The sequence below is a fragment of the Leopardus geoffroyi genome, chromosome B3 (genome assembly GCF_018350155.1).
Source record: "Leopardus geoffroyi isolate Oge1 chromosome B3, O.geoffroyi_Oge1_pat1.0, whole genome shotgun sequence".
NCBI classification, from domain to species: Eukaryota; Metazoa; Chordata; class Mammalia; order Carnivora; family Felidae; genus Leopardus; species Leopardus geoffroyi.
Genome location: NC_059337.1, coordinates 123,958,158 through 123,984,377, shown reverse-complemented (window position 1 = coordinate 123,984,377; position 26,220 = coordinate 123,958,158). Strand labels below are relative to the sequence as shown.

Sequence of the window (26,220 nt, the reverse complement as noted above, 5' to 3'; positions counted from 1 at the left end):
TGGCAAGCTCCCACCTTGGTGGCAGACACTGCCCTTTACAGGCTGCCTGCTCAGAGCTGAATATATTTTTAAGAGCCATAGATCTCTTCCTTCAATAGCTAGGCAAGGAGGGCTATAAAACATCTCATACCTGTGCCGTGTGAACAAGCCCACCAGTGCTGCCTTTCATTGAAATAACATTTGTATAAATGGTGGAATCAAAGTTACTAAGATTTACACTTGGGTAAATTATAAATGGACTTTGTCTTACCCATCTTATCACTTCCTATCCAGTAGGTAGCAATATTAGATGTGTAGTTTTTGAGATAGCTGCTCTTCCCATCAGATATGTGGACAAACATAAAGCTGCCCAAATGAACAATAATGGCTACTGGTTATTAATTACATTTTCTGCCTTCTTACACTCAGCTACTGTCCTCCCTGAGGCCACTTTACAACAGTTCCATCAACTTCAGGCTGAGGACCAAAGGATCCCTGCTGTCTACTTCCCATGACTAGCTCCAACACAAGATCAGAGAGAAGAAGGGTGAAAGCAAGGTGAATGTATGGATATTCTCAAAGTACAAAACCTGAGACTTATTTGATAAGTTGCTTGCCATCACGGGGAAGGGGGATGAAGGAAGTAGAAGGTTCCAAAGGGGAAAATGTAGTGTTTGTGAAGCTATGAATAAGCAAGCTAAGGAGAGGAGAACCCATCAGAGAAACTGGGGGGGGGGGGGGGGCGCTAGGGCAGAAAATACTAGCCTTTAAAGGGAAATTGAACATTTTCTTCTCTCATGCACATGCAATGCTTTTATCATTTTAAATTCAAATTTTTATTATCTTCCCACCCTTGACATTACCTGAAAGGCGAGTGGGTTAAGGAATCGCTATGCCCCATTAAAAGGATAAAGAGGAGAGAGACCCACCGTGCCCTCCTCGAAGGGAAACAGGGGAGCGATAGATAGAAATAGGCACTGAGTGATGCTTGCTGCCATGGAAATGGTGCTCGTGCTGAGAGTGAGACCCCGGCGAGGAAGAAGAGGAGGAGGAGGAGGAGGAGGAAGAAGCTACATTAGAGGAACTCCACACAGAGCTGACGATACATCCCCAGAAGAGGGACCAGATTCCAAGCGTCCAAGCCGGCCGGCGAGGAGGGCTGCGTCTCGCGTGGATTCTCAGGTGCATGGTCAACGCACTGGACCACTACAGATGGGCAGTTTGAATTCCGGCCAGTGAGGAATAATGAAGTTCATGATGCCCAGGGGCCCATCATAGCAGCAGGAATACTTGCCAGTATTTTGGAAAGAGGGAGGGAATAAGCGCTTTCAAGACAGATGATGAATCAGTTAAGGTTGGGGGGTGGGGGGAGATAGACGGCAAAAAAGCTTCTCTTTCCCAAGGCTGAAATTTAGAAAGCCGAAGTCCACCCAGGTATAGCAACCCTCCTAGGGAGCCCCGGAATGCCACACATGTCAGGGGAGGCCCGGCGCGGCTTCCTCCTTATCTCCAGGCGACTCAACTGCACACTCCAGGAAGCCACACAGAGGAAAGGTGGAAACGAAGCAAGAAAGGGAGGCAGCAAAAGACCCAAGAAGGTTCAGGTTAGTTTATCCCAACATCCAGGCAGTTTGAACATTTTTTTTTTCTTTTTCCACTTCCATGCGATGCAATGCAGAACTGCCAGGCAAAAGGGGGCTGCAGGTGGGAGAGTTTTTCGCGTGTTCCCGAAGTCTCGATGGAAGGGCGCGGAGGCTGTTAACCCTGCGCGTTCTGGAAGAGCGCCACGGAGCAACCGCCTGCGTCCTGGGTTTCCCAACTGGATGTAAAGCAGTGGCAGCAGAAGCAGCAGCAGCCGGAGGAAGAGAACAAGAAGGACCGGAGGGAAAGAGGCAAGGAGGGGGAAGCCAGCGCGGAGAAGCCACCCAAACCAACGTGGCCCTGGGCGGAGAGAGGTGGGTGGGCGAGCGCGGAGAACGTAGGAGGAGGTGCCCGGCAGGCGGCAGAGGTGGCCGGGAGGCGGGCAGGCGCCTGCAAAGTGCGCGGAACTGGGAGGCACAGGTGAAGTGAAGCGAGGAGTTGGGGAGCCAAATTCACAAATGGGCAAGTCATATGCAAATAGCGCACTCCCGAGAGCAAATCAGTGCAGCCCGAGCGCTCTGCCGAGGGACTGGCTGGCTCGGGAGGGAGGAGGGGCCCGAGCGACCCGGAATCCCGGCCCTCCCCATTCAACTACACGCTCCTTCGTCTACACCCGCTCGAGCCTCCCGCGCACACCGGCGCCCTCCCCGAGCTCCGCTTCCTCCCTTAAGAGTGAGCGTGTGTGAGCGCGTGGATAAGTGAGACAGACAGACCGACAGATGGACGCTGCTCCTTTTTTTACCACCCTTTCCTTTTTCTCTCCTAGGCGCATTAAGCCAAATTCGGATGATTAAGGCACCTTTTACAATTTGGGAAGAAAAATGCAGGCGGTGGCTAAGGCTGAAGTAGCCCCAGATAGGAATAAAAATAAACCCCTTGAGTCAGCAGGAGCGCTGGAGCGCCTGCACACTGTCGTGCCGCCCGCACGATCCCCCTGGCCTGACGATCAGCACAGCGCGGCCACTCTCCTAGGACCCCACCCAGAGGGGGAAAGGCGGGAACCCGCGTCCTGACTCTATACGGTGAACGGAAGAGGTGGCCTGGGGACCCCGGAGGGTGAGGGGCTTGGCCGCTGGAGGCCCTTCGAGAAGGTAGCTTCGACCCCCCTAGTGGACAGGACACTCTTGGAAATTCAGGACCCAGAGGTTAGTGCCCACGCCCGCTGTCCTGGGCAAAGAACTTCAGAAGGGGTGAGGGCTGCTTCTGCCGGAGGAAGGCAGTGGCTGACCTGTTCCTGACTGGCCTCAGTGCCACTGCCCCAGGTGGGTGAAGCCTCCGGGCCTCCGGGGCGCCGGGCACCAGAGAGCGTGGCTTTTACATCCAGGCTGAACCTGCAGGGGAGAGCGGGAGTGACAGGAAGAGGCTTGGCGCGCCTGTCCTGGCCATCTGTGCCTCTAGGAGGGAGCTGACCCAGGGCTCTGCCAGAAAACAGTGACATTCTGAAGGATGCAGCCTCCACCCCCGCCTCTCCATTCCCCCGCGCCCAGCATGATGAGTGCTGGAGGCATAAACCCAAAGGGCAGCACTCCTAAGCCTGGGGGAGGGGGAGGGAGGAGGGAGGTGTCTTGCTAGCTTTTATTTCTTCCTTCCTACTCACCTTGGTTAAAAGGCTTCGAGAGGAAGCAGAGGGAATAATACTTGATGGTTAAATCATATGTATACTATACACCTGCTGATTAAATCATGTATATATCACAGATAATCATATATATGTTAAAGTATATATATATGTGTGTGTGTATCTGTATATATTTCAGATGTCTATATATATGGATATATCTATATGTCTCTTGATAGTTAGATGATAGATTGATAGATAGATACAGTATTTAGGTGGCATCTGCTTTTTTAAAAGGATCTTATAGCACCTATTATACTCCTGATCTCAATGAGCATTTCAAACTCCCTGAGGAAAAAGAATAGGGATTAAGGCAGTCCTATTCATCCTTCAGACACCCCAAGGAGATGTTGAGAAGTTAGCATTATATGCATTTCTAACAGATAAACATAACAAATTCACGGATGCTTCAGCTTCCAGGTCAAATATCAAGTCCATTTTAGAATGTATGTTGGTGATTGGTATTCTGGTTCTGAAATCAGTGTTCTAAAGGTCCATGTTGCCCCCTGGTAAATGGTGCACAGTCATCCCAGCTGCTTGGGCTCTTAGCTGTAAGGCTGATCTGGGACCCACAAACCTTGTCAAAGGAGGTGGCCATCTTTCAAGGTTTTTCATGCCCTTGGGTGATGATGGCCCACAAACATGTCCTAACTAGCAACATGTAGCTAGGAACACCACAGCAAGTAAGAGGGGTAGTTTATGGAGACTCAATTTAAACCTCAGTTTCCTCCTCTGTAAAATGTAGATAATGCCTTCTCTCAAGAGGTTCTTGGGAATTTTAAATGGGATAATGCATACACAACATCCGGCAATAGCATTTGACAAGAGTCGCAGCGCTCTGTTCAGTAGAAAAAGTAGCTGAGATTCCGAGACAGTTAAGCATGATGTGGTTAGGGCCTTATGCTATTACTAGGAAAGTTAGAAAAAAAAAAGAAAACTAACAAAAATACCTTCCTACCCTAAGCACCTTCCTTAAAGTAGATGATAATTCCCTTTCAATCCAACTGGTCATTAATTTGGTCCCCCAGATGGATTCTCACTCTACTCTGGATTTATTCACCTCTGCCATGGCCTTCAGTGGACCCAGATGACCTGGCCTAGTTCTCCAGCTCCACCTTCTGCCAGGTGACCCCTCACTCGCAGCTCTCCAGTCTCCCAGACCCTCCTTCTGTTCTTTGTGCCAAATTCTTTCCCAACCTGAAACCTTCATATTTCTTGCCCCTCTTGTAAGGAAGCCTTTTTCCCAAGATTTTTCCGTGATTGGCTCATTTCATGTCACCTCCCAGAGAACCTCTCTGGCCCTCATCTAAAGTTAGCCACCGCCACCCCTGAGAGGCACTTTATCCCCTGACCTTGTTCTGTTTCCTTCACAGTACTATCCACTTTCTGAAATAATTTTATCTGTATTTTGTGTGTGTGTGTGTGTGTGTGTGTGTGTGTGTGTGTGTGTGTATTCTAGCTCCTTAAGAAAGATTAACTTCATTAAAAGGTGAGCCTTTGTCTTGTTTTCTCTATGTCCTCAGGGTGTGGAAGAGTAGGTTAGCTCATAGTAGGAACTCAGTAAATATTTGCTGGGTGAATGAATCCCATAAATCAACTGCCACTCTCCTATTAACACGTTCTGTTTCACTGATGCAGTATCTGACTTGGGTGCCATTGATCCCCAGAGACATGTATTTTCAGAGTTGACGAGCTGACCACCTATCCACTTAATGTTTTTCGACTTTTCTAAATTGGCACCGAGTGTTGGAGATTCTGTGTCTGACTTTCTTCCGAGGAAGCATGGGAATCTTAGATGGACCTTTCAATTAGCTCTCTGCTAGGAAACAAAGTGAAAATAAATCCTTAATGCAGTACAAAATCTGGAAATGCTGCTGGTATGTCACAGCTGGAACTATTCATTTTACTTGTCATACTTATAATTTATTTATTTACTTTTTGCAAAATGTCAAAAGAAGTAGCTGTGGATTCTGGTAATGCCGATTCCATTTGGAGACCCAGTTGAATACTGAGAAGACTTAACTGAGGATAAAATCAAGACTGGTTTATTTTCCTTCTTCTACTCCAAAGAGATAACCCAATTATCCTGATAAAATTCATGTCCTTCTCCAATTTAACACACTGTTGATTTTTTTTCATGTTTTCTATCCCTCTCTTTGTCTAGTCTACACATTTCTACTGAGACTTCCCTTCTAATGCTCATGCTTCTCAAGGCTTGCTAGAGTTTACATTAGCTTGATCTATTAAATATGTAGTTTTCTTTTTTAGATTTTTAGCTCCAGTGATACATTCTAAACACTGCCGACAGCTAGAGTTCCAGCTGAAGGATTTATCACCACCTGTACTACCATCGAAAGCTCCCCTCTCTCCTGAATTGTCGTCTCTAGCAGGCTCCTTACATGAGGACATGCAGATATACAATGAAGATCAGTACACTTACACAAAAGAAAAGAAAGGGATTTATAAATGTTATGCTCACCATTGATTTAAAGTTGAAAAGTACAAATGATTTCACAGGAACAACCATACTTTGGACAACCCCCCACAGAATCCTAAACAGACTTTGGGGAACCTTACATTTCTGAGTGGAGTGCAGCTTTTTCAAAAATTAACAAAACTAAACAAAACAAAACAAACAAACAACAACAACAAAACAGCCTTAGCTGGATCTGCTTGATTAATAGCTGGGTTTCTCTATTACTCCAGACTTCAGAATTTGCAACTATAGACTTCCTCTCCTTGTTCCAATCTCCCTGCTCCTTTTCACTTCCAGGACACTCCCAGAACAAGGTGTGCCAACTCTTACCCAGCTCTTCATCTTGCTTTGGCCTGTACCTCAGCTATAAAATAGTCTGGGGAATCTTTGGCTTCTAAAATAAGCCTCGTGATAGTACTTCATCATGCCAGGTGCCAAGAACCTAATGTGAAGTTGCCCTGCTGGTCTCACAATACGTTTTGTCTCTGCACATGTCTCTTCTCACTTGTATAGACTCTGACTTTCCACTTCACTGCCAGCAGGAGACACCTGTCAAGTTGTTTGTCGTGGGCATACCTTATATGACTCTACAGACACAGAGAATTACCAGAGCAGTCTATTTGTGCATGAGCCTGAAACTCTTAGGGAGGGCCCTCTTTTCCCAAATATGAAGAATAGAATTCCTTAAGTTCTCTCTCTACACAAAAGGTGAGTTTAGGAGGAGGGGAAAAAAACAAAAACAAAAACAACTAAACTCTCATAATGTGAAATGAAATAAAAGTCCTGAAAAAATACAGGTGGCTGTTAACATGCCTATAAATATATCCAAGGGTTCCAGTGACAACCGTAAAACAGTATAAGTCTGCTTTATTATGTCAGTAGATTTATTTATAGCCATATAATTCATCCCTCTGCTCATTTATTTGAGAAAGTGATCCTGCAAAAATGCAGATTTTGATTATATTTCCCATTTACGGGTATAAAATAGCAGCTTTATTCTTCTAAGCATCACTTGTATATGTATTTGATTTAAAAATACATTTTAAAATTATGCATCCTTGCATAATTTTATAGTTTAGAGAATGTATTTATCACTTCTCTTCCTTTTAACTTAGCCTTCTTGTAAACATCCACACTTATTCTCTTGTCCTCCTTGTGGCTGAAATGGGGATATCAGGAGTTTAGACATTAAAATTTTTTTCTCTAGGAAATTTTCCAAATTTCTTGAGTTTGGTTAATACTGCTGGGATATCTACTTCATTAGAATTTCACACATTTCTTCAAGAAGAAGAAAAATAGGAAATGCTCCTGTGTAGCATCTCCCTTCAAAGTCCAAGTGAAATTATTTCATCATAGAAGCAAATTTTCCTTTTACTCCAGGACAGAATTCAATTAGTTGCTCATAGAGATTTGGGCATTTAAAACCTTATTAGTCTTCACTAAGCTTACAGTGGATATCAGAGATATAAATTTCATATCCTCAGCATCATGTAAATCTTTATCCAGTGTTAAGGACTCAAACAAAATGAATTATTGTTATACAATAACAGAATTAGTAAGATAATTTTTATGTTTATACAATAACTGCCAAGTTAAAGATTTACAGGGCACGCTGAGAGTGCACACAGCTTTAGATTTGGGCCCCTGGTGCTCAAGACTTCCTAGGTTCAAATCCTGATTCTGCTTTTTAGCTGCCATGAAAATGTTGACAGGATCTTTACCCTCTTTGTATCTCAGCTTTTCCATCTGTACAATAGGAATAATCATACTATCTATTTAAAATGATTGCTGTGAGAATTCAGAAATATATGTAAAATGTGTATAAACAGTGCCTGGCACATAAACCAATAATCAATAAATGTGAACAAAATTATCTCTTTCTCCAAATGACTCCTTGAAAATCATCCCTGCAGATAGTTTTCTTCCCGATGCAAATCTCAGGAAGACTGGATAAACAAAAAGGCTCCCGTATAATTCCAAAATGTCGAAAGTCCCTCCTGTGTGTTGCCTGACTCATTGGATTCTCTTCGCCTACATTTCACAGAATGAAGAGTAGCTTAATCATGTCTTTTCTCACAAATATCCTTCGAGCCAACTCCGAAATAATAAAGCTCACCAGGGTCTCAGAGCCAGACAGTATGAGCTACGGACACCCAGCATTGTTGTAAAAGGAATAATTTTCTAGAATAGGGTGGAACGCATACAATCTCAGTCTGCTTGGGGGTCTTGAAGGTCTCTCTGGTTACTTCTCTCTCCCATTTCTTTTCCTACTTTTTTCCTCTCTAATAAATAGTACATTTTAATTATTTAGCCTCCCTCCCCCCCAAAAAGACATCCCCTCTAAATCTTATAATAATTTCCATTGGACTTATTTGGTATTCTTATTCAGTAAATGTTTTCTTTCAAATTACTGTGAATGTATCTCTGAACTAGGTTCTACTCACTATAGAAGGAAACAATTATATGGTGCATCAATTCATCTATTTCACAAACATTAAATTTATGCTAAGTGTGGGTTAGGCATCAGGTAAAGTCCTGGGGACTCAGAGAAGATTTAAGGCCCTAAGAAGTGTATAACTTAGCGGAAATATTTTATATATATATTTATATAAAATAATAAACTCTATTCATATATACAGCCTCCCAAATACAATGTGATTTATGCTAGAATAAAGGTGCAAATGAAGTATACAAAAGAATGGAGAATTGAATTAATCCAATGTAGGGAGAGGAGGTACTATCAGAACGATCAGGAGGGATTCATATACAAGATGACATGTGAACTGAGTGTCAAAGGACTAGAGTTCAAATCCTGATCTACTACTTACTGGATGTGCGACCTTGGGCAAGTTCCTTTATATTCAGTAAGTATCTTCTCTTAATAGTATAATTATGAATCTCTACCTCACAGGATTGTTTTGAGGGTTAAACAAGTAGATATATTTGAAAAGAATATTGCAAATATTCAGGTTCATTATTATTATGAACCCGGCCCTCAATAATTTCATATAGGTAGAGAAACAGGAATGCAAATTAAGGAGATTATCAATATGCGGTGGAATCATCCACGGAGGGCTTCTTATAGGAGTCAAACCCTAAGCTTAGCTTTCAGTTGTCACTTACGTTGGTAAAGCCTGAGAATCTCAGAAAGGTGTCAACTTTTCTTTTGACTCAAAAAACAAACAAAACAAAACAAAACAGGTGCTTCATGGGATAAGGAAAGGCAACTAAAGTAAAGGGGAAGAAAGGAAGATAAATGGAAAGTGAGGGAAGGAAAACAAGGAAAAAGCAAAAGAAGGGAACGGGAGGGGAAACTCACATGTTGGAAGCTACATGCTTTATCTCTAATGACAGGCTGGCCATATTCAGAGGCGTTGAATAAACACCATATAAATAAAAAGTTAAATTGTAGCATAGCCAGTTTTCCTTTGTTCAGTTTCTTCCATGAAATCATTTTTCAGATGCTAAAATACCCATTGGATCTGATTCGTAAGATGGCAGTTCATTCTGGGAACATCATAGTTCAAGCATTCATCGCATTCAAGTGTCTATCTCACTCACAATTTGAAGAAGGGCACATCTTCTAAGATGGGGGGACAGAGATCTAAAATAATTGACCACTTTCCCCTTGACACTATGTAGTCTTAAATTAGAGAAATCTTGGAGGGGAATAAGATGCATGTTCTCTGAACAGAAGGTACAGATTATTATCTAAGCAGCTCCAACAATGTTTACCAGGTGGGTAATAAGGGCATTTCTTAGTGGTATTGAGAATTTAGCACTTTCCAAAACTTATGTTGAGGTCAGGAGGATACTGTGATGCAAGTTTATGCTATAGTAGGAGGAACAGACTATTCTTGAAATAGATAAAACAATATTAAGATAACAATATATCGGCACTGATGATACCTAGGTCTTCAAGTTCTACCATTTCCAAATCTGGATAGGCAGTATTAGTTGTTCTTTCCTGTCTTCTGTTAACATTTGTCACATTCTTTTATAATCAGTTAGGTTTATATTTGGGTGCCTTACATGATTTAGAGAGGAATCATGCAGGGAGCAGGGTCCTGGTCCTAGGCTCAGACAACTTAATTTATAGAGGAAGACATCTTATATTCAAATCTCTGATCCATTCTTTACTAGATGTGTGACCTTCGGCAAGTTACCTAACCTTTGAAAACCTATTTTCTCATCAGTAAAAGGGAGATCACAACACTTCCTATCTCAAACCTGGCACAATACCAGGCCAATAAGAGACCTTCAATGAATGTGTGTGAAACTGTATTGAGACACCTTTAATTACTGTAGGTGAGAACATTTCTGCTGTATATAAAACGAAACAAAACACTCTGAAATATACAAGCATGTCATAATAAGGAAAAGACTTTCAACATGTGGAGCCATTACAAAATCAGAAGAGATGCCTCATGAGGCAGTGGGCTCTCCATCACAGGAAATGTTCAAACAGCAGAAGTCTTCTAGGGACACTGAGGTTGCTGTTTTTCAGTAAGAGAGAGGATAGAGTCATAACCTCTAAGTTTCTATTCAAATTTATATCTGACACTGATTAGATTTTCTTTATAAATTTTTCTTTGCCCTTTACTTCAGTATTTACTTGAATGTGATCTCTTGGCCTTATTTTGAGGCTCTGACATAATTCCTGAGTACTGCAAAAATCATAACACACACCTGTTTATTAAACCTCATACATGGTGGTGAGAAATCTTAAACTTCTGTAAAATGAAGCCAGAATTATTTCATTAGAACTTCATTTTCATTTTTGTATGCAGTACAAGTTGTCTATGGACACATTAACAATTTTACGTTTCTATTTTAAATACCAAAGATCATTGTTGTTGTTTTTCTCCAGTAGCAACACCTACATAGCTGCTGTTTCTGTGATATGAGGGGTCATTTTTCATTGGTGAAGAAATCATTGCTATGGGGAGAGTACACTGACTTTCTTGCCCTTTTGTCCTTTTACCACCCAGCAGGGAATCCTGGTAGACTGAACACAAGTAAAACCAAACCCCCTTTAATAAAGACATGAATCTTAAAAATCCTGGGACAAAAAGTAGAAGTACTCAGCCAAGACAGGGCCATTTCTCTTCAGTAGTTGGTATGGACAAGAAAAAGAGAGTTAGGTACTCAGAAGAAACCTAAGAAAATTATAGAAACTAAGATACAGAGACATAGAATGACTTGTACAATATAACACAGCATTTCAAAGTCAGCATAAACTGGCAAATTCCTCTAGAATAAAACTCTAGAGTCAGGAATGCTTGGCTCTTCTACCAACATCAATATAAACTAAGATTGTAAAAATAAAATAATCTACTAAGAAGATAACCCACTATGAGAGAGTTAATAGATAACAATGAGAGAATCGGAATCTAATAATGTGCGATAACAGGGCAATTAAAATTATGTAAAATAAATATAATTGAAATGATTAATAAAGAAATTATAGAAATCACAGAGGCAAAAAAGGTACTGTGGTAAATGACAAACATAAGAACTAAAATCTTGTGAAAATGCAACACAATATTTTTTTTTAGTCAGTGGCTTTATTATGTAAATACAGCTGAAGAGAGAACTAATGAACTGGAAGACAAGACTGAGGAAACTTCCTAAAATACAGCACAGAGATTAAGAGTTTTAGAAAATATAAAAGAAAGAAAAAAGAAAAGTAGCCACACGTTGGTTCATTATAGTGAAATCAAAGAACACACAACTAAGATAAAAATCTTAAAATCAACATATTACTTTTATGTAGAGCCTCCAAGAGAATGAATATAATAGCTTTTTGTTGAAAAAAATATGCCTGTCAATCTACATTTATGTCCTTAATTATCTATGTATACAATAAAATATTACAGGGGTGCTTTTAGAAAGAGACCTGTGATCAAATTCTTTAATTTTCTTCTTTCTTACTATAAAAATGTTCATCAGAAGTTATCCAACATATGTCAAAATGTATACTCTACAATGAAATAAAGCAAATGGCATATAAATGATTATCTTGGAATGTTGTGCTATTTGATAATGTATACATCCCTTGTGCTCTCCTGTACAATACTTAAAGCAAAAAAAATCTATGTTTTTACATAAACAACTTGCAATTATATACATTAGAAATGAATGATACTTAAAACTCTGCATTAGATATTGATACTTATTACATGGTGCTTGGGCAATTTACACTTTAGAGATTAAAAATAGTTATGTTCACTATCTGAAAATGGGAAAGGCCACCCACAGTTACATTAAATTAGTGAACAATCCACAATACATTCCATACTTAGATAACTTATACCTATTCATAATATTATTATTAAATATTAATAAACGGGTTTACTGCCTGTGTTCCTGTCACAAACAAAAGCCAAGCTCTTTATCTCAGAAGTTTCTTCCTTCCCTTTCTAGGTCAGAGTGACTCTCAAGAACATTTATACCATTATTGTAATTATTTTATGAAGAAGGAAGATGTTCATTTCCTGTGAATGCCAGTCTCTAGTCCAAAACTCAAGATCCTAACAAAATCAATTAGAAGTTTTTTAAAAGTACTGCTCAATCTGGAAACTAAATGCCAAGAAAATGCATCTGATGCTCCTTTTGGTACTATATGAGTAAAAATCCTGTAAATAACATTCCAAAAGAGAACTTTGTTATGAGCAATATTATCAGTGACAACAATGAGTACAGAGCTTATTTTTAAGCTACAAAAGAAAGAAAAAATAGAAGACAAAAAGCATGTATATATAACTTGGAGCCAGAGAATATCAGAAAGCTTTTAAACAGTTATACCAGAGAAAGGTCTATCTTTGTGCTTTTAAACAAAGTTTTAAACCAATAAAGAAGGGACCCCATTATGTATCATTTCCAATGATTTAATGTGGTATGGTTGAGACAGATATTGTCACAGTGCTTTAGAAATGAAAGTATCTGGATTTTGATTCTTGGCTCTAACATTAATTGCCAGATACTAGGCAACTCACTTAACCATATACTGTCTCATGTAGATTCTCAGTTTTTTTTTTTTAATTTAAATTTTTATAATAGAAAATGAGGTGAATGAGATGTACAACTTTGGAATGATAATACCTGATAGCATGCTTGTACCTACTATTTATTTTCCCAGCTGTCTCTCACCCCTGCTTGGCTTGGCCAAGCACCTATTTTGTTAAATTCAAGTAAATGAATGTAGATAGCAAAGTATTTACTGTGAATTCCCTAGGAATCAAGAAAACAATTCACAAGGGAGTGGTGATAGAAGAGGGATGGGAAGGTAGAGTCTTCAGAAGCATATATCTTAGCCCAGTTCAGGCAGAGAGTGAGCCATATCAACCAAGAGAGTGTATCTGTGTGGAAGTAAAGCATCCCTGAGGGAGTCATTGTGCTTCAGAGATGTAATTTTCTAAAATGTATATTTTGTTGGTGTGCAGAAGATGAACAGAGTAAGGTCGGTGCGTCTAAAGAAAGAAGGACAAAAGGATGGTGAGCTATTGGGTGATGCTGAATATTTCTGGAGGGTCTGTAACTCCACTAAGGGACAGGTTTGATTCATCACTAAGTTAAACCGTCACACAGTTATGGTGAAGCTTTAGGAATAACAACATCTAGCAAATTTCCAAAGCCTCTTCTCCTTGAATGTCTCTCTTATTTGGCTCCTGCTGGGACCAGGGGAGTTAGGGGTGGGTGTAGAATGGTTGTTGCTTTGGGGAGTTACTCAGAGGATGGTGGTTACTAAATGTGATCCTGGGGGAGCAATAATAAATTTAAAAAATTACAAGAAACTCTTGGCCTTTTCTCTTCAGCCCCCACTCTCCCACCACTGATTAAAGGAAAATCAAGATTAGCATAAATAGTAACTTCCAACTGCCCCCACCCCCACTTACCAGATGTGGAAGAGACTTTTGGTTGCTTGATTTGTATCATATGAAGATGATTACATGCTGGCCCAAAAGGAAACAGAAACTAAAAATATTTATAAGTTATTACAATTTTTTCTCCCCTAATTCATTCCTATCCCCCGTATATACATTTTGACCAGGTCTCTTGAAGACCAATTCCAAACGAAGTTTATTTTCTGTTTTATAGCATCAAGTTGAAAAAATAATAATACAGGAGTCCTCCCTTATCCATGGTTTTGCTTTTTGCAGATTCAGTTGCCCATTATCAAAGTCCAGGAACAAATGACCCTCGTTCTGATGTATCTCAAAAGATCAGTAGCAGTGTAATGCCAGGTCGTGATGCTTATGTCACTCACCTCACTTCATCTCATCATGTGGACATCTCATATCATCACAGAAGAAGAGTGAGTATAGTACAAAAGAGACAGAGATCACATTCACATAACTTTTATATTAGTATATTGTTATAATTATTCTGTCTAATTACTAGTTACGGTTACCTAATTATATGTGTGTATGTGTGTGCAGGAAAAAACATAGTATACATATGGTTTGGTATCATCCATGGTTTTTCAGGCATCCACTGGAGGACTTGGAATATATCCCCCACAGATGGGGGTGGGGGGAATACTGTATTAAATAAGCCTCTTTGAGAGTGTTCCCTTTAATAAGGACAGTTGCCAATAGATTTTATTATCAATTATAAATCCCCATTTTAAAAAACAGCATATTTCATTCTAATTTTTGATAGGTTTATTTGTGTGTTTTTCTGACATGCAGGGGATTTAGAAGATGTTCTTTCATCTTGGTTGTTAATTATTACTATCTGCAATGTGTTTATCAGTCTGGGCTTTGTTATGGACTGAACTATGTTACCCCAAATTCATAGGTTGAAGCCCTCACCCCTAATGTGACTATATTTGGAGAAAGAACTCTTAAAGATATACTTAAAGTTAAATGATGTCAAAAGGATAGGGCCCTAATCCAATCAGACTGGTGTCCTTATGAAGAGAAGAAAAAAACACCAGGAGTATGGGAGCATGGAGAAAAAGGCCATGTGAGGATAAGAGGGAAGGTGGCCATCTGCAAGTCAAGGAGAGAGGCCTCAGGAGAAACCTAACCTACTGGAACCTGGATCTTGGACTTCCAGTTCTAGAACCATGAGAAAATAAATTTTTATTGTGTAAACCACTCAGTCTATTGTATTGTGTTATGCAGCCTAGACTAATATTAAAGATTGTTATTGTTATTACAATGACATTTGTGGAATAAGAGACATTTAAATCCATAAAGAACTTTACATCTTGTTTGGCTCAAGAGTTCTTAAGCCAGAGCTCAGGAAACTGCTATAAAGAAGGACATCTCTTTGTACACCTCCAAAGGGGTGCCTTTTATACCTTACTCTATGTAAATTGTGCCCTTTGGAGTTCTGTAAGTCTACCTTACATAATTATTTAATGAATAATCTCTATGGATGTATATAACAGCCCTGAAAATGGTGTATAAAGCTCCTTCCTGAAACTGCATTCAATTTCCTCTGGGAGTACCTTTTCTCTCCCTCTCTTCCTCCCTCCCTCCCTCCCTCCCTCCCTTCCTTCCTTCCTCTTTTCTGTAAAGAAGGTCCAAAGATTTCTTCGTATTTTCAAAATAAGTTTATAACCTTCAGATATTTGAGAACCACTGATTATGAAATCCCTCATTTTACAGGTGAAAACACTGAATCCTAGGAAGATACTGTGCTCAAAGACACACTAAAAACACCAGTAAAAATAAGATCCAAATCTCCTGCCTCCTAATTTGATTGTTAACGTGTTCCAGCTTATTCCTAGTTATTACTGAATAAGATACACATATACACTCTTTATAAAGATATCAAAACATGATTTCACAAGAGTTGAACATTTCACCTTAACTCAAGGTTAAGGTATGTGTGTGCACACACTTACACATACACCCATTTTAAGTGTGTTAGACTCTTAACCTCCAGCTGCAGAGGTCTTGCAGATTGAATCCCAGCAGCAATCTTATACACAGGCCCTAAAAGCCAATAGAAGAAGTGGAGGCTGAGGGCTACAAGCCTCCACCCACACCTTGTACCTATCTGTGCTGATATGGACCCAGGAAACATCCACTTTCCCCTGTGAATGTCAGTAGCCATTTGCCTTCTGTGTAATGCAGAGCTCTCTCTCTCTCTCTCTGCTAGGGAGCTTCTTCATGTGTGCAGCCCTTGTAGTCAGTGTGGCTGCCTCTTTGTCTGCATGTGTCCTCTTTCCTAACTCCTGAAATAGAAATGGCCATTTCAACTTTTTAACAAAAACCTTATACCTTTGACAAATATTTGCAAAGATTCTTCTTCTTCTACTCCCTTCTTGCCATGTCTCTAAATTCAGTGATCAGAGAGCACCCCCGACCCTGGTTGGCATACTGCAGGGGTTTATGTACATGAAGAGAAATCTAAAAATTGGGCACTTCACTTAACCTTTTCATAAAAATTGTAGGCAAGAGAGCCCAAGAGAACGGAAGCAGATTATTAGTTCATGAAAGACAGACTGATCCAGTCTTTCTTACAACCAACTTTATGCAATGTGTGAACCAGCATTCTGGGCCCTAACTATTTTCTCTAAAAATTCTCTTCCCCTGTGTTTCCCTGCTGCTGTTTGAAATACTTTGAGACGTAATTTGAGATCCAAAACCATGCTTCTCTCCTCATTCTCACTTAATTGGCATCTGAGAGCCACACAAAGGACATTTGGGAGAGAGGAGAGTCAACTTGTAGGAAAAACAAACAAACAAAAAATCTCCTGACCTCTAGCCCCCAGCTGCCAGATTCTCAAAGCCCCCAATCCTCTCCTCACTACCCTTTCTCACCTTTACTCCTTCTACACCACTATGGCTACAACGTACCCATGGGGCCAGGGTCTCTTTGGAGGCCAAAGAGAATACATGGTGCTGAAGGAGAAAATCCACTCCAGAAGGTAAAATCACTACTTGGAATCCTCTCCTCTCTAGGCACATCCTCATTCTCACCCCCACCTCCCCTGCAACTCCTCACCTTTGGACTTTGATCTTACCCACTTTCTTCCTGGACTGTGCTTATCCTTCTATCTTTAATTATTCCAGGGAATTGAAGTCCTCAGCCCCACCCCCCACATTTCCTCTTCCACAAAATGTTTCCCAATCCGTAAGTCAGAACAAATCTCTACTGGGGAACCTGGGTGGCTCTGTTGGTTAAGCGTGTGACTCTTGGTTTCAGCTCAGGCCATGGTCTCACAGTTTCCTGAGTCCAAGCCCTGTGTTGGGCTCCATGGTGATAGTGCAGAGTCTGCTTCGGATTCTCTCTCTCCCTCTCTCTCAGCCCCTCCCCCACTTGTGCTCTCTTTGAAAATAAATAAACTTAAAAAAAAAAAAAGGAACAAATCTCTCCATCTTGCACTCTTACTGAATTTCTAACTGGGACCGAACAGATTCTCTCTGTGATGCTAATCTGAATATACTCCTCTCTCCTCTTTTTACGGGAGGTCTTGGGTATGGAGCTAGCATCTCACTCAACTTTGCTCACTTTCCGGTATATACAGAATTGGGTGCTCAAAAAAAAAACTGTTGAATTTAACTGAATTCTGTTCTGCTTTTTATTCTTTATTAACCACCAAAGCCCTTCTCCTTCAACTACTATCTCTTCTCCCTTCATCTCCCCATCTCTCCTATGCCTATTATTCCCCTCAAATACACCCAACTCTCTTTTTCACTCTGTCCTAGAACATCTTGTATCTTCTCCAGCTGGAGCCCTTTTCTTGTTCTTGAGTCTCCTCTTCACTCTGACCTTGACCCAGATACAAAAACTACCTGGACTGGAATCTTTGGAGACACAAGTTCATGGCTGGGTAGACCAGATCTTGTTATCAAATCTCTAGTGGCAAGGAATGCATTCTAAACTAGAATTCCAAATACACTATCCCTTTAGAAAACACTTCCTATATGGCCAGGTACTTGACTATAGTAGCTCTAGACTGGGATACTTGGCAATGTTCTAAGTTAGCAGGTATCTGAATTCTGGAAATAGAACATGTTGTATCTCTGAAAAAACATAATCTGAGCTCTCATAATTCATCAAATAACTTTTGGAATACAACTCTTTTGAAAACTGAGGCCTGCCTGCTTTTCTGTTACGCTGTGGGCGGCAAGAGAGGTGATGGTATGACTATGATACGGAGCTTTCTATTTTTGTAATGTGGCAAGGATACTGAGGAATTCAGCCCTCAAACTGAGAAATGCAGAAGAGCACAAGATACTAAATCGTGCAGAGACAATATACACCTATGTTGTAGGTGGCTGTGGGGGTGGGGGTGGGGTGGGGGACTTGTCAGAAGTACTCTGGAACGTGGGTCTGTTTTCTGGTTTAGCCTAGTTCCATGGGCCTTAAATGAAGGAGAGTTTTCTTTTCCATTTTAATTTGTTATCAATCACTTGATTTTCACTGCTTTATTAAGATATGCCACCCTTCCTACCTGTCAGGACCCCAGGATTTGTCTTTTATGTTTCATTCTTACAACATTACTCAATTTTGGCTAGACCCTTATAAAAGAGAATGTGTAGAGATATGAATCTTCTTTAAATACATAGTATGTTATGTGTATTTATTTATGACAAACATGACTGGCAACTCTTTAAGGCAATAATAAGGTAGACATACACCTTTGCAGATCACAGATATTAGAAAAATATGAAATAGTAAATATATTTATAAGGCTTGAAGGAATTTCAGGGCAATCCACAAGTAGTGTCATTCATTCCACTGTACAAATTCATCAGCAACTGCCCTCTGGTACAGTTGACTGAATGGCACTCTGCACAGACTGAATAGGAAAGGAGAAGGGTGGGGGAGAAGGAATCACAGAAATAAAATGGGCTTAAGGTTCTTACCAAGTTCTACCCCAAGTTCTCCCCATGTAATATACTGAATATAGCTCACTGCTCCTTCCAGAATATTCCAAATTATTAATCTTGGACTCAGTATTCATTCAAAGCTATGACTCCAAGTTGAAGAAGAAAAACTTGGTATAAATATGGGAAAAACTAAAGCATTACTCTAATGATACAAGAATCACGATGATGTTCCTTGCATAGAAGGGTCCTAGAAAAACACTAGAGAAGCTGTAACTTTTGACAACAGAACAAGTTCTTCATTCAAAAGACAGAAGTTTTCTTTATGAGACAATGTGAATCAGAAGGTAGGAAAAAAAAAACTGGAAGAAGAGCTCAGAAGAAAAAACCAACAGCTCCCCTCCTGTAGCTGTGAACAGCAGATAAGGAAGTGGAGTCCTTCTGACACACAGCGTTCTTCATTTAACATCATAAACAAAAGCTCACAGTCTCTCCTGCCCTATCAAGGGACTAACTAAAGATAGGATACCGGGACCGTTTTACAAGTAACCACACAGTGACTACACAGGTTGTGATTCTTCTCTGTTTGGTTGCCTCTTATCTCTTTCTGCAAATGTGTCAACCTGGGATGCCTCCAGAAGAACCCAGAAAAGGAAAGGCAAGGAAAAAAACAAAGAAACAAACATGCAAAAACAAACAAACAAAAACAACCACAAATCATGACCACGGTGTCTCTCAAATTCGGTTTGTTTGAAGGGCATCTGATCCCACTGTGTTTGACATAACCAAATGATACCTCCATTTTGTTCAATTTCTCAAAGGGACAGATGTGGGGTTTAAGAAACAGACCAGATTTTCTATTCTAGCAAGGCTACCTTCACCTAATCATACACTCCTTTTTTTTTTTTTTGGCTACCCACTTTTTTTTTTTACCCACCCCCTCCTCCCTCCACCCTGAGGTGAGTGTTTTTATTTGGGTATCTGATTCACACAAAGCAAAAGGGATGAGTTGAGCCCAATGTCATCTCCAAACAGAAAGGAAGGACTAGTTAAGTAAGTTTGTTACTGACAATAAGCCAGGAGCAGAAAGCTTGCTGGTTTCATTACCACACAAAACCTGAAGAACTAAGCCTCAGAGAAATTACAAAACAACAGCTTTTGGAACTCCTCTAGTTATTAAGAAACAGCACTGAGATTTGAATTAAGGAAAGGAACTGAGTCTGAATTTGTAGAAACTGAAGAACAGATTGTTTTAAAATTTTGTATGGTCCTCTGCAGAGAGTTTTAAGCATGAATGTGGTAAGAAAACACCAAATGAGCTGGTGGAGGAGAGTGAGAATTTACTATGCTAAAGATTAAGAAACTGATGCTACAAATTCTGAAAACTAGAAGCCGAAGTGACCCTACATTTTGGTCCCAATCGTTACTATCTTCAACAGGTCTTACAAGAAATCCTTAGCTGCTGAGATTCAAAACATTACAAAAGATTATCCTTTTGTATTTATTTTTTTCAGTCTGGTTTAGGGTAAATAATAGAGAACAGTTTAAAATTGAATTGGAATAATCATTAGTCTCATTATACCATTTCTTGGCTTCTTAGTCAATTTCTCAAAGATAATATGATAATTCTACAGGGAGTGAGGGTTCCTGATGTCCCTCTTGCTTCATACATTTAAAACTCAGATGTTACTTGCATTAAGTTTGATATGATGGCCTTCCCAAGTTATTAGGTCATTTCTTCTTCTAATTTTTCTTACTTCCCAAAGGCACAAATATATTCCAACATGCATTTGCTGTTGATAAAATGTCTTCACAATAGACATCCCCTTCCAATACTTGCCACCACCAGCATCCCCACCACCACCTTACTGCTCCCAGGGATAAGTCCACAGCACTTCCAGCACGTGCCTCTTTAAATAGCTGACATCTGGAGGAACTATCTGATACTTGTTACTTACACTCCACTCAGCATGAACGGAGGTTGGCAGGGAATTTAGCAGCATGTCTTATTTTTAAAATCTCTCACACCTCCCCCTCGCCCTCCCTGCCTTCGGAGAGAGGTTTAAGCAATACGTTCTTATGTTCTCCTGCGTGAGCCTACCACCTTCTTCCCAGACATGCAAATGCTTTAAAACAGGACCCAAAGCTTTGATCTAATGCCAAGGTGGGCCACACAAATTAAATACAAATAACACAGGAGCCAAAATCTCTTCATTTCAGGGATAAACTAAGAAGTGAACTTCATAAGCCTATAAAGTCAGTCTCTACTGCTTGTTCTATCTCTGTCTCTGTCTCTCTCTCACACACACACAAGCTTTAAACATTGCCTAATAAAAGTCTGCCCACTCCTTTACTGCAATCATTCCAAAGGACAATCATTAGTAGATAAAAAGAATTAAGTTGAGTTGACAAAATTAATGGGATTTTTATACTCAAGTGTAACCTGAGAAAAAGCCAATCTGCTTTGCTTCTGGCAGATTAGGCTGTACAAAAACTCTCTTTGCCTATTCCAGCTGCTATGAGGTCAGATGAACAAATATAAGCAGGTTAATGCTGAGCACTTAAGCTCTTCTAGAACCTAGATCCTTAAATGGTGAAAACTGACCCTGATATTTAGTAGCTATTCTTGGGGGTCTCAGAGAACAAATTTAACTCAGAGGTGTGCAGAGGTGCTAGGGGGCGCTCTACTACAGGAAATGGCATTGGTGATTTAGCACAGAGCCTGCAGAACTGGGGAGTTCTGTGTACTTGCTAGCAATTCAATAAGGGTTATCACAGAAAGTGGTGATACCAATGTAGACTAATGACCACAGTAATTATTGTTAGGAATAGTGCTAATAGAACACAACTCCAAGAGTTTGAGAATTTCACCCTTCCTTGGAACAATTCAAAATATTTTATGAGATCAAATATTATAATTCTTCATAACTTTCCTTTAGGTACCTGAACTGTTCTTCTGGGAAGTGTGTGTGTGTGTGTGTGTGTGTGTGTGTGTGTGTGTGAAAGAGAGAGAGAGAGAGAGAGAGAGAGAGAGAGACAGAGAGAGAGACCAAAAAAGAAAAAAAATGTGTTTAATATGGGAAGACAAAGTATTCACCCTCAAGCAGTCCTGAGACAAAGTTTTATCTTTTCCTTTTCCAAAAGTGAGTATGATATTTATTATTCTGGTCTCTCTGGTTATGTGCCCTAGATTCCCTATAACAAATATTCAATCCTAGATTCCAAAGCTCAAAATTAGGGAAATCTGGTTGAATCATCCTCTGCTTCAAAAACAGAGAACACCAATCTAGAGCAGCACTGCCAATAAGCTTCTTGAGCTGACTTAAAATCCATTGTGTGGAGAAGAAAAATATGTGCCAAGCAATTATAATTATCATCTCATTGGGCTTCAACTATTAGTTCTACTGGGTATCAATTTCAAGGTCTATGATCCTTGCATATAATAGGGTGTTGAAAATTACATTGGAGCATTTGGACATAAGCAAAGGATAGTAAAAAATAATTAACATTTTTTAACATGTCAAATATTATGATAATTATTCTATTTTTCATTATCTCATTTAACCCTGACAACAACATACAAAAGCTATAATTATCCCCATTTTATTAAGGAAGAATTTGTGACTTAGAAAAGTTAAGCAACTCAGCTAAGGTCACATTGAGATTAAATAGCAGGATTTGAACCCCATGTCTCTGGCTCTGAAAGTCACACGATTAATCTGTACCCTATACAGCCTTGTAATAATACTTGTGAAACTTCTAGTCATAGTAAGCAATCTGTATGGATTAGGTGTCATTAGCTAGGATTATTCCCTCATGCTAGGATGATCTGGCTTATTGTGGAGAAGGCCCAGCGTACTTCTTGAATGTTGGGAAAATATCCTTTGCTGTATTACAGAAGCTGAAAATATGGTTGAACCAGATGGCCTGGGCCACTTCCCAACAGTGTGACTTTGTGTGACTTCCCAACAGGGTTCCTTTCTGTGCAAGAAGTTTAGGGGGATTAAAAGAAGACAAGTTCCATTTCAAAATAGGGTCAGAAAATCTAGGAAAGCTTCTAGAAAGAAAAAATAACTGAGTTGTAGGTTTGAGTGAAGGACGCCATTCCCTTTCAATGAAATCGGCCTTACATCAACAGGGTCCTTTGGGGATATTTGGGAGTACAGGCACAATTGTCAAGCAAACGCAGGTGAAGTGAAAGAAGAGGTGGAACCAAAGAGACATCACTTTAAACAAACAAACAAAACAAGAACTATGCCTCCCAAAGCACTAGCAGGTTTTTTTGTTTTGTATTGTTTTGTTTGTTTTCTTAACTGGAATTACTGAAGACTGTAGTGTAACATAATTTTTTCCTCATATACTTCTTTCTTCTCCTTTCAAATGATTGCAGCTAAAGGTCTGAAGCCAGCATGATAATGAACTTTGTCTGGGAAACAGGAGTCCCTGGTCCAATGGTAAGACAGCTTCCTCCTGGTCTGAATATGTGCTACTCACCTATTTAGCATCACTTCAGGAAACACACTTAATAGTTCCTCTTTCTTGAGCCTGTAAAGCACAGTGAGGAGATGAAATATTCCTTTTCAATGTATAAAACTGTCTCTGAAAAGTTACCAAGAAGCCTCATTAAGTAACAGTCTGCAAATGAGATGATTTTCCCCATTGCTTGAGACCAACTGATTTTATATTTTCCTTTTTCTTTAAAAGACAACAGATTTCTGAAAGTGACTTGGTGACACACAATCCTCAGGATCAGTGAGGCTAAATAAAACATTCTTAGGGCATCACTGCATACATGCATTCTTGCTGCTGTTATAGTAACATGGGCCATTCTGCTAATCTCTTCAATGAGTAGGGCTGAGGGCACTTTTGGAAGAGAATCTTCAGGTTGGGTGTCCTGGGTGTCCTGAGAGACACATATGGCTCTTAGAACCACCCCATCTTGCTTATAGGAAGAGAGGTGGCCAAGAAAAACATAATGTATACCACTGGATACAAATGGTGAGGAATGGATCCATTCATTTTACAGTTTTCTTATTTTGTTTTAGATGCCATCATGCTGACCAAATATGAGCAAGCCCATGCACTAAAATCATGAAGATATCAATATATCCTACTTAGAAGAACTCTGTAATTTGCTGCAATGCTTCCAGCGCTCATCTGTTTGATTAGCAAGACATCTAGACTTGCCCTAGGATCTCCTTCTCTACTTATTTTCTGTAGAGATTCCATAGTGGGAGAAGAGCTTCGTACAAGTATCAGGTCCCAATCCCATGCTCTGGAGGATGTACATGTACTTGAAAGATTTTATTCTGTGCCCTCCCCCTAACCATGGAGTGGCAACCATCTAGACCACTGCCTTCTAGGGCCCTTGTCTCTCATAGCAGAAGTAAAACATCTTCCTCCTGTCGGAATGCAGTGCTTTCAGAGGTCTCTCCCACAGAAAAACAGTAAAGCTCCTAGTGGCACAGTTCTTTCCCTTGTAAATAATCTTTTCTCCAAAACAGACATGCAGGGAAAGAAGATCTAAGGATGTTTAGAACCAGCTTCAAACTTGACCTGGAAATACTTTCTTTCTTCAACATCCTAGTCATACCACTTAGTTTTGCCTAAGGTCAGGTTGTAATTTGTTGGTGGTAAATCTCCCTAGGGACCTCACCTTATCTCCTTTTGGTCTAAGCTTCTTGGAGGCCTTCAGGTCTTTACACAGATCTCTATGTGACTGAACTCCATGGGTTCCATGTAAATCAATGCACGTGGCTGGACAACTCTTGCAGTGCATTCTGAACCACTTCTTTGGCAATTCAAAAATTCTCCAAATGTTGTATGACAAGGAGGAGGTGCATCTTTGCAGAACACAGTGGGAAGGTATGTTCCAGCTCCACAAGCTTCCAGAATAGTCTTGTTTCTGAACTCATCAGCCCCTATTCCTCTAATGTGTTTTGGTTTGGAGCTCTCACTTACCTCTTTCAGTGCAATTCTTGCATTATCCTACTTTCCAATTCCCTCTGAAATCCAGTCAACTCTCTTAGATCTGAGAGTTCCTGAGGTATATTCCCAGTCACCTCCAACCCCCTCCCTCCCACCCTATCACACATTAAATATCCTGTTTCTATTCATCTATTCGACTCTTAACATCTAATGCCCTTCACATTAAGGAAACCGTATATACTAAAAGGAAATTCTGCTGCAGCTTAAATAATTAGCATGATGGGAAGAGATAAGGTATCAACCATGAAATCTTACAAAAAACACGAAGGTTTCCATATAAATATCTCTGGTAATTAAAAAGAAAAAAATGACAGAAATAGAGTGAAAAACAAATGAAAAGCAAACAGATTTCTTTTCTAAAACAGATAAGTCTGAAAGGTTTCCTCCTGAGAAGGATCCTCTATTAAGATCTTGGAAGATAAATTCAACTTCTGGTTATTATGCATTAGTGTTATGCCAATCACTTTGACATCCAGATGTACTTCATTGGAAAAAATGGAATTGGAGGCATCAGATTTACCTACTTTAATGGGCAATACCGTTGGTTAACACAATGGGATATGCAAGTACAGACTCAAGAAACAGTTCTTGTCTGGTGGAAGGAATTGGTTAGCCAGTATTATAAGTTCTGGATATGAGTATTGTCCAATAGGGGGGAAAATGAAAGTAATGGTGCAATGAACATGCCAATTTCTCATGTTCAAATTTTTGTCTGGTTTGTCCTCCATTACCTATAATTTAAAAAATGTGTTCCCATCAAATTTCTCTCCTTAATAATATCATTCCATATTCTCTCCCTTGATGACCTCATGTGAATCATCCCATGGATTCAGCAACTGCCTTTAAGTAGAGGACCCTAGATCTATATCTCTAATCTCATCCGATAATCTGAGCTATAACCACCTGCTAGATTTCTCTCTATAGATGACCCCAATTCACCATTTTCATTACTACTTTCTACCTCCCCACAATCTTACCCCAAACTTAATGTATGTTTCACACCTTAATGACATCATGATTTTTCCATTTACTCAGGCTCAAAATTTTAAAGTCATTCTTTGGTAGGCTCCCTTCCCTCTTATCTAAACTTCTGTAAACTGCAGAATTGGCTATCTCCACATTCAGCTCTAGCCCCTCTTTCCCATTCCCAGAGCCTGATTCAGTCCCTCTATACCTCTTTGTCTGAACAAATAAAAACACACTGATGCAGTTCTTAGTCATCATTTTTTTTTTTTTGAATAGGGCCTGCTGTACAGTTTTCCCCAGAGAAATCTTTCTAATGCACAGTTCACATAATTGCACTCCTTTGCTTAAAATCCTTCAGAGATGCTCAATGCACATATGCAGAAAGTTCCAAATCTGCAGTATGGTATTCAAAACCCTCTGGATTGTGCATTATGGCTGGTATCTGGATGGGGGAATGAAACAGATGTTGTTGGGAAGCAAGAGAGACAGCAGACCATGATGAGCCTTGTGAGTGATAAAGCATTTGTATTTCAATCTGAGGTCACTGAAGAGTCACCTGGAGGTTGTTAAGTGGGTACAGAAATTGATCATGTGTGGTCTTTAGAAAGTTCACTCTGGGGCTGGGCTACTTTGTAAGCATTTAAAAACATCAAAAGCTATGACAGAGTGGGGTGGGTAACAAATGGTGAAACGTCAATGTAGAGTGTATTTCGTAAAGGCCAACACACACACACACACACACACACACACACACACAC

General features: G+C 40.0%; 1 protein-coding gene across 41 annotated transcripts in view; it reads right to left on the bottom strand.

Annotated features, from left to right (window-relative positions):
- NRXN3 (neurexin 3) overlaps positions 1 to 26,220 on the bottom strand; it is a 1,571,803-nt gene that overhangs the window by 530,936 nt on the left and 1,014,647 nt on the right. The window contains exon 1 of one of the 41 annotated variants that reach the window (XM_045451739.1): positions 909 to 2,485. The exons of 36 other annotated variants lie outside the window; for them this stretch is intronic. In XM_045451739.1, the coding sequence (XP_045307695.1) occupies positions 909 to 1,167 (259 nt within the window). In that variant the 5' untranslated portion in view covers positions 1,168 to 2,485. Of the gene's footprint in view, positions 1 to 908; positions 2,486 to 26,220 lie in introns of those variants that run through there. 4 more of the 41 variants (XM_045451746.1, XM_045451736.1, XM_045451737.1 and 1 more) reach the window with 4 other exon arrangements.